This window comes from Hevea brasiliensis, chromosome 9 (assembly GCF_030052815.1).
Source record: "Hevea brasiliensis isolate MT/VB/25A 57/8 chromosome 9, ASM3005281v1, whole genome shotgun sequence".
Classification (NCBI taxonomy): domain Eukaryota; kingdom Viridiplantae; phylum Streptophyta; class Magnoliopsida; order Malpighiales; family Euphorbiaceae; genus Hevea; species Hevea brasiliensis.
The window spans coordinates 36,082,884-36,091,877 of record NC_079501.1 but is presented as its reverse complement, the minus strand read 5'-3'; the positions used below and the strand labels follow the sequence as shown (position 1 = coordinate 36,091,877).

At 34.7% G+C, this 8,994-nt stretch overlaps 2 protein-coding genes across 5 annotated transcripts; one reads left to right on the top strand and one right to left on the bottom strand.

Moving 5' to 3' along the window:
* Positions 1-466: 466 nt before the first annotated feature.
* On the bottom strand, positions 467-2,317 carry LOC110668912 (uncharacterized). Its single transcript, XM_058153737.1, has 4 exons — positions 1,787-2,317; positions 1,575-1,661; positions 1,339-1,440; positions 467-1,081 (listed from the first exon to the last, which is right to left on the bottom strand). Exons 1-4 carry the CDS (start codon positions 2,091-2,093, stop codon positions 1,074-1,076), a joined length of 504 nt encoding a protein of 167 aa, XP_058009720.1. The 5' UTR covers positions 2,094-2,317; the 3' UTR covers positions 467-1,073.
* LOC110668914 (calcineurin B-like protein 4) lies at positions 2,289-7,714 on the top strand. Of its 4 annotated transcripts, XM_021830313.2 has the most exons (11): positions 2,291-2,331; positions 2,543-2,634; positions 4,269-4,287; positions 4,363-4,427; positions 5,237-5,319; positions 5,474-5,533; positions 5,960-6,068; positions 6,195-6,247; positions 6,820-6,900; positions 6,986-7,098; positions 7,347-7,714. In XM_021830313.2, the coding sequence occupies exons 4-11, from the start codon at positions 4,406-4,408 to the stop codon at positions 7,402-7,404; spliced, it is 579 nt and encodes a 192-aa protein (XP_021686005.1). In that variant the 5' UTR covers positions 2,291-2,331; positions 2,543-2,634; positions 4,269-4,287; positions 4,363-4,405; the 3' UTR covers positions 7,405-7,714. The 4 variants fall into 4 exon arrangements, with proteins under 4 accessions (XP_021686004.1, XP_021686005.1, XP_058009718.1 ...); XM_021830312.2 differs by having other exon boundaries at positions 2,289-2,331; positions 4,269-4,427; XM_058153735.1 differs by lacking the exon at positions 2,291-2,331 and having other exon boundaries at positions 2,457-2,634.
* Positions 7,715-8,994: the final 1,280 nt, after the last annotated feature.

Genomic DNA, 8,994 nt, shown 5'->3' with positions numbered 1-8,994 from the left:
GGAGGAGAATTCTTATCCAATTCTAAAATCGAATTTTAACAAATATGCAAAATAAACCCTTAAACAAAACTAATACGCAACAGCAACTCACTAAGGGTCATCTCATTTATTTATGTATCTGGGTAATCCGAATTAGTGAAAAATCAAATATTCCCTTTTACCAAAAAAATTAACATCTCCGTTCGAACCTCCTAACTATTGATTTTAATTTATAAAGAGTTTAAAGTTAAATCTGCTCACCCTCATTGAGGAACGAGATGGGGTGCCTAACACCTTCCCTACCCCTTTACGGACCCCGATCCTACAATCTCTGTTTTTTAAGTGGTTTCATTTTAATTTATTTTCACAAATAATTTTATTTAATTTCCCTCAAAATTAAAGTGGCGACTACTCAATCTTTCCCACTTCGGTGAGTGTTCGTCCAGGCAACCGCAAAATACCTTGCGACACTTTCTGTTTTACGTTTCCGTCTTCCATTAGCATTTCCATATATTTTCTTTGTCAGATTCTCACGAATTTTACCTTTCTGCAGCATAGACTTCTTTGCTTTCAGAGCAGAAAGTGGTAATTTCTCAACAGCTTCAGTTGTAGGTCCTGCTACGGCAGTGCGGAAAGCAGCAATAAGCTTTGGATCAAAAAGGCTTTCCTCAATATCAGCAGAAGACTTGTTACGCACAGCTTCTCTTATTTCTGTTCTAAGTTTTTGAACTACATTAGATGACTCCTCTTCCGTCGCTCTCCTCATGATCTTTTTTACTCTCAGGCGAGCTGCATTTTCTCTTTCTTTTGAAGATTTATCAGCAAGGCTCTGGTATGAAAGCCCCTTAGAAGGTCTACAACTAATCCCTTTAACTATACTCATTATATCAGGAGTAGCATGCTACTTCTCTGGAGATTTTTTCAATTTGACATCTTTGAAAACTGTTGTATGGGTGGGACATATGCAATCATCAGGAACAAAATCATTTGCATGGTCCTTAGAAGGAGTTATTTGAAACTTCCCCTTGATTCTAATTTTCTTTTCAAAAGCTGCAGCTTCATTTTTGGCAGCACCTTCCTTATCAACAGCGGTCTTAAGACACTGGAAGAGAAGAAAGAATAAAGAGTCAAAGATTTTCTACATCTTCTCTGCCCTTTAGAAACAAAGGATTATCAGGCAAAATGCAAAAGAGAGTTGATGCCATAGATCTAAGTTGGAAATAAAGCCAATACAGAGTTGACACACAGTAGAATGCAAAAGAACTGCAACAGTTAAGCAGCTGGCAGCTAGCACCCTCAGAAGCATGTTTGTTCACTCTAACTGCTGAAATAATGTAAGAAAATCTGGAAAAGCTCAACCTGCAAATAACCTGCACTCCATATGCTTTCTTTTTAAGCCAATCATTTTCACACCCTCCACAGTAGCATCAGGCAGAATCTTATCAGGTAGAATCTTCTCATCTGCAAAGCAATGAGGCTACATGATGAAATGCATAAGCAAATGCAATTAGAGATCTATATAATTTCCAAAACCCCAAGATTGGCCCGGATTATTTTATCTACATATGAGCATGATAAAACAGCCTCGTTAATACCTTTTAACGTAGATTCTTCTGAAAGACTTTGCTGCTGTACATTGACAGTCTCCTGACATTCAGTTCCATTATTATCCATATGCTCAACTGGCATCACGTTAAATATTATTACAATGACGCATTCCCAAACAAACAACAGATACAAATAACTTTTGTTCTGTTTATCAATGAAAAATGAAGATGCACAACTATTACATTTGCAGAATAATTACCAGACAAAAAAGAGCTGACAGATAAACCAAGATGAAGACCTATACTGGTTTCACTTTCAAACATTTTGTTTCCAACATTGGAGCTATTAACCAACTTTGTCAAAGAATCTTTAATACCACCATAGCTGTTTGCTTGATCCATTGCTCCATCAGCACAACTTGTTTTTAACTCACTAAGCACCAAGGAGGTGGAACGTTGGCTGAAGAATGCATCACGTGATAAGAAGAGTTCGAGTCCCTGTCCCTCCAAGATTGGTTTAGTCAGTCTTTTCAGTAGAAAGTGTTTCTGCTCTAAGACTATGGCCATCCACTGCGTTGATTTTCAAGTCCTAGTCAAATTCAAGAGCCAGGTAAAGGTTCTCACTTGCTTCTTCAGTCCTTTCATTTCCTTCAGCCATTGAGACAACAACAGCTGTCTCTCCAGCTTCAGCAACAGATACAGACAACTTTCCAGAAAAAGTAGCCTCAGCTAAACAGCTAGTACGAGAACTTTCTGGACCACACTGGTTGTTTGGCCTCTGTATCGAAGTTACTTCAGATTCTAGGTATTAAAAATTAATAATTATATTAATTAACTTAAAATCGGTCTGATTAGCAGTAAATTAATTTTATTATAATGATAGGGATTTTTTGAAAAAAAAATATTGAATTATTAAAATATTAATGATTAAATTGTCTGATTTTAACTTCGTATGAGGTTTGACTAAATTTTAAGGATTAATTTATAATTTACCGTAAATTAATTGTCTTCCCAAGGGCTACCAGGAGGAGAAGAATAGAAAAGCTCTGTTGTATGGTTGGGGAAGTGAAAATGACCAACTCTTCATAGCTTCAAGAACGCTATCCAGGTGAGTTCAAGTAGTTCCTAGCCGCCCAAGATCTAATTTGGTATCTTGCTTTCTTGGGCATTAGGCATTTTTTCATATATTCCACTGATGTTTCTTTTAGGCTTGCGGGTTGGGGGATGAGGTACAATATTTGAATGCTTTTCTGCACTCTTTATTCTCTTCGTTTGGGTTGATCAGCATCTAGTTTTATTTTATTTTATTTTTTGGAAGAGAGACTTATGTAATTGAAGGAAATGAATCAAATGGAGAAGTCATATCATCCAAAATGATCTTAATTGAATTTGTTTTTTTTTGAAAACACTATTAATCTCTGGTACTTCACTGTCTTGTAACAAGGGAGCAGTTGAAAGATAAAGCAAGCAACTTTCTGTTTTTCATCTTTAAAAGCTTGTGGGTCCTACATCTATAGTTGCAGTACTATCATTCGGGGTTCTCCTCACTCCATTGTATAGCATCACGTAGTGTCTCATTTTTGGAGTTTTTTCAACCAGTGCTTGATAAGTTACGGGCTTCAAAATTAATTCCCATTTTAATTTGGTTGTGATATGGTAGATCTTGATGTAGCTTTAACATTGGCACTGAATTTATTGGGTAGGTTAGATCCTCAATCCTCCTAGAATTGGTACACTTAAGCTTTTGTGGAGAGGTTTCATTTTAAATTTACCCATATATGTTCTGAACTAATGGATCTAATAAAGTTGCTCTGCCAGAATATTTCTGGCCAATAATTGATCAGTTAGCTGTTGAAGAATCATGATTTGTTTTTAGTTGATTATTGATGCCATGGATAGTCAAATGCTGCATCATGGCATTTAGAATCGCCAGCCATTAAGGCTGTAAGACGGCTGAATGGCTAAATAGAAAAGAACTTAGACCAATAGTATAGTGGCCAACTATTTTCCTCAAGTCAAAATCTCACTCTTGAATGAAAAATGGCCTTTTTTTTTGAGCCCAAAAATGGCCAAATTGATAAAGCTGCATATTCTTATTTGAGAAGTATACTGATTATATAACCACTCTAGAATCTTGTTATTAGGCTCATTGAATATATATGAAGAGGTTGCATTCCAGAACTTCTGCCCTTTTGTTTAATGAAAAAGTAAAAATCATGAGGTTTCTGATTGCTTTATTTCTGTTAAGCATATAAGGGGCTGTTGCTTGGTGAATGTGTGGTATCTTTAATTAAATTTTAGCCACAATGTTTGCAGGAGCAATCATCAGAGGTTGCAACTTGTATGGAAGAACATGCAACATTTGGCATTGTCTTATTAATTTCTTGTTCATCTTTTGGAAGTAGATCAAAGACAATATTTCCAAATGTAGAATGTGCTTGAACCTCTTAAAGAGAATAAGTTTTTAATGTGTCCCATAGCATTTGAATGTGAAAACTATGCATCAGTGGAGCAATTAATGGTAGCAAAATGTCTACAACCTGCCATAGATGAAACACTTACCATACAAAACAAAAATGGAATAAATTCATGTGCTATTGTGAAATAATGAGGAGTAAAGCAATTTCCACAAAATATTCAATTATCATTTTATTCTCCATTCTGGCCAATAGCATAGGAAATTTTCTTATTTAACTTTAAAGCATCTCTTGTATTGATGTATTGTTGCCTTGGATGCATCAGGATATCCGTCTGAAAACAGGTTGGCATGAACTCCTTGTGCTTCCTTTTGCACATAATTGTGTGTTAAAATGCGTGCTTTCAAATGCTGCTTTAGCTTGAAGCGATCAAGAAAACATCCAGGGTATGAGGATCCTATCATGCTTGCTTCTGAGACACCGTGTAAGTGGAAATTCTAAGAGTTGTTCTTACTACTTTCCTTCTCGATATTAGATAAGTGGGGTCCCATAAACAATAAACAGAATGCATAACTGCACTGCAGCATTGTCAAAACGTTTTGCTTGCTAGCTGTTGCTTAGGGCATGGTATGAATACACCACAAAGAATAATACTCACTGACCATGAATTTGCTGCAATGTCAAGGCTGTTGATGCTTCACAATTCTTGCTATTATTAGCTTTAATGGTCTTATCTTATGTCTTGCCATGTGCTTCTCTAGCCCAATGTTTGCTTGCTTGCTTGCTAGTTGTTTGTATGTGGCAATGGAATCACACCAAAGTGGTCACTTTGAATGCTGTGGTATATTTTGCGCTTAAATTATGTTGCCATAAATCTATTCATAATTCCTGCAATTACTTGTGAATTGCCATGAAATTGTGCTAGTGGTCAATTAGATATCCCCTTCCACTTCTTTACATTATGTTGGCATGCTTCCACATCATGCTTTATTCTTACTGCTCCTGTGCTATGGCCTGGGAATCAATCTCAGGTTGCAAGGCTTTTCTTCTTTGCTTTATATCTTGGCAGTCCATTGCATCTTTGCTTCCTGTACAAGTGATGGTTGTTTAGCGTGGAAGAAAGTAGTATGCTATTCTGTCAAACCACTGTGTAGCTCACTCAATTAGTCAGATATGTTTATATTGCAGGAGTTTATTGCAATTATTTACTAGCTGTAGGTATATTATGACCCATCATTATCTCTATAATTTGCAAGTCTTAACTTTTTTTTTTGTTACTTTTAATTGTTTCAGTTTCTGTCAATGAAATAGAGGCTTTGTATGATCTATTCAAGAAGCTGAGTAGTGCCATAATTGATGATGGTCTAGTTCACAAGGTACCACCATTTGGGCTCACCATGTGTGCTATTTATCCTTATGAGAGCTGGAGTCTGGAGAGGTGGTTAAGCTAGCTGAAGATCAATAGCATAGGCCTTTTTTAGCTTTTTTAGCAGACTACAGTAAATGCTAACTTCTTTGTTTTATTAACAGGAAGAATTCCGACTTGCACTTTTTAGAAATAGCAGTAAGCAGAATCTTTTTGCAGACAGGGTATACACTCTTCAAATAATTTATTACTCAATAACCTCGCTTCATGTTTGTAATCTTAACTAATTTTCTGCATGCACATTACATTCATATGAGCTATTTGACCTTTACGAACATACTCAATAGTACCTCAAATTTTTCATTATCATTAAGTGATCATATGATATCTAAATGATCAGAGAGCTACTTCAATGTATCAGGACACCCCAAATGTGAACTTCTTAAAATTATTATGAGCATTTTTATGTTGAATGGATGAGTAATGCTAGTCATTGCAAGTTCATTTGGCTGAAGACATGCTAGAAAATGTTATCCAATTCGATCTTCTTCGGTTTTATGTCAGACATCTTCTTTCCTTTTGCCTACTTTCTTAGCTATGCCAAATCTCATCAAGCCAATAATGTGTTATTTCATGCCATCTTATTACAGATGTTTGATCTGTTTGATGTCAAGAGTAATGGGGTAATTGAATTTGGAGAATTTGTACGGTCATTAAGCATCTTCCACCCAAATGCTTCTGAAGCTGACAAAATTATATGTATGTTGTATTCATGCATGTATTTCTTCTTTGTTGTATGTTACTTTTGATAGTGAGATGGAACTTTATGCGTTGTATCAACACATCTATGACCACTAAACTGCCAAAAAAAAATTCTTCTTTCAGTTGCATTTAGATTGTATGATCTACGGAAAACTGGCTTTATTGAGCGTAATGAGGTAAAAATCAATCCCCTTTTTCCTTGTATATTCAAGAGTATCACAAAAGAGCTCTTAATATTGTGATAGTTTTGATAGCAAAACTGAAGCATCCTATTGTGAATGCATGGGGATAGTTGATCATTCTTGCTTGAAACTTCCCAGATTGTTTATCTGAAATCATTGTCATCATAGAAAGCATTGATACATGGATAAATTAAATAAACAATGAGACCAGAGGAAAAAGATGGAAGTAAAACAGTGATGTCCAACTTGGCACACCACAATACTCCCTAGCCTGATTGCCAGATCAGTTAAATGCCAATATCAATAAGTTGTGAAGGGAAGAAAAGACAAATTTTAGCTGTCAGTCATTATCACAAAACTTCTGAAAAACTTTGAAAGATTATTTGCTATTATTTTTCTTTAAATTTCTTAGTCTTGTGATATAATCTACTCTTCTGGGTGGGAGTAGTGTCTAAATCATGTTTTTTTTTTCTTATTTGCATTATTATGAAATAACTGTTGTATGATTATTTAATATTTGCAAATCTAATTTTCAACCATTTTGTGAATTTCTGTCATACTGGAAGTTGAAGGAGATGGTATTGGCTATTTTGAGTGAATCAGATATGACACTTTCCAATGATGATGTTCAATCCATTGTAGATAAGGTGTGTCAATGATTTCTACAATGCAGAATTATTCAAATTTCACTTGACCTTCTAGACATGAATGTTTGTTATTGTATCTTTGCAGACAATGGTTGAAGCAGATTCAAAAGGAGATGGAAAAATTGATCAAGAAGAATGGAAGGAATTCATAGTGAAGAATCCATCTCTCATAAAGAACATGACTCTTCCATATCTCAAGTGGGTTCTGGCTTTGTAATTTTGAGACCAAAAACATCATTAGTTGAATTAATTCCTTCAAAACAATGAAGATTTCTCTCATTTGGGGAGAACATCCCCCTTTTTCTTGTGCATGCATCTTTGGGTAAAATTACTGTGTAGTGACAGAAACTTTGAAATTCTGGGTTGGGTTCTTTTTCTGGTTATACTGCTCATTGTTACCCTTTTTGATTTATCTCTTAATTTCACTTATGGTTTCCATTTTCCAGGGAACTAAATCAAGCATTTCCTAGCTTTGTGGTGACGAACACTGAAGTTCCAGACTAGAAATCAGTTCCAATGAAGACGCAAGGTATCACATTCTCCTCCAATGAGATGCTGAAGACAATGACAAAAAACTTTTTAGCCAAATGCAGCATATGAACATGAATAAAGAACCAAGAATTTTATAGAGATGCCCTTAAAAGGGAAGGTCAGTGGAATTAAACCAAAGTATATAACATCTACTACTTTTAACATCACTTTTAATTAGCTTACATCAAATGATTTTGATTAAGACGGTTTGTGTATTTTGTTCATATTGTTATTAAAACATCCTGTGAGATTTGCCAAAATAAAATATATTCCTTCTGATGAACTATAGTTTTTTAGATATGATTGATATCTTTAATACCATTACCATTAATATTCGTCAAAATAAAAACTTTAATTTTTATACATGTCCATCTGTAGTTATAGTAGCATCAAACTTTTAATGCATATTATTCCTTTCCTTTACATTTAATCGCATTGTAGTTTCTTAATTTCAAATTTAATTGAACTTTATCCTTTTTAGATTAAATAGCAGTACATATTTTTAAAATAATAATTACTATAATGTTTCCAAATTCTCAATAGTAATAAAAGGAGAACTAAGGGCCAATTAAGGGTAGTTTGTTTGGTCTTTCTACATTTTTAAAGTATAGAGAGTGAGGAGGTCTCGAATTTGAATATCTTCATCTACTTATTCTAAGATTATTCACTTTTATGGTAAGAAGAGAGATGACTATATCCGATTAAGTACCCCATCAGTTTTCATCCGGTCTATTGGGCATATCAATGGAGAACTAGTGCTTTTATGCAAAAAATGCTAAGGAGTTGTACTTAATATTATCCCTTTAATTTTTTTATGCATCAAGTTTGGAAATTGCACGGAATTGTTGTACATGGAGTGTTTATCTCATAACATAAGCAGCAAAAGATTTAAAACTCCATCTATATCTATATCTATAATAATAAAATAAAATAGAAACCTCTTGGCATTGTTAAAAATATAGTAATGAGCAATATCATGTCATATTCAGTGTAATCCCTTCATTGCACTTGCTTTGCTGTCTTAACAGATTATCTTGGCCATGCCCTTCTCTTTGTGTTAAAGTGGCTTTGCTAACTTCTTGCATCAAATATTATTGATTGTACTATAAGATTTTTTGCCGGATTGGTTTCTTGTTCTATGCCACTGAATTTATTGCATTAAATTCTTTTTACATGGCTATCTTGTCTCTCAAATTATACCCGTTAATAAAAAAAGTCATATCTTTTTTAGCGAGAAAGAGATAAACGAAGGAGAAATAAAGGGAGAGAAGTTTACATTTTATTAATATTAATATGGGGAACTTGTGGTGGCCTGCAGTACAAGACATTGATGTGAGAGGGTTACGTTCTCAACATCTTTCCATGTTAAAAAGAACCAGATTCTTGACCCAAATCGGAGAAATTCCGACTATTGTACGGAAAGTCTCATAAAACTCAATCAGGAGTTGCTAGCACATATTCCTTAATGGTGGACAGCACTAGAGAATGTGATTAAAGGAAGAAGGGAAGGATTAGTTGTTCTGTGTTTTTCATTGATGGGCCTGCCTACGTTATTTAGATTTT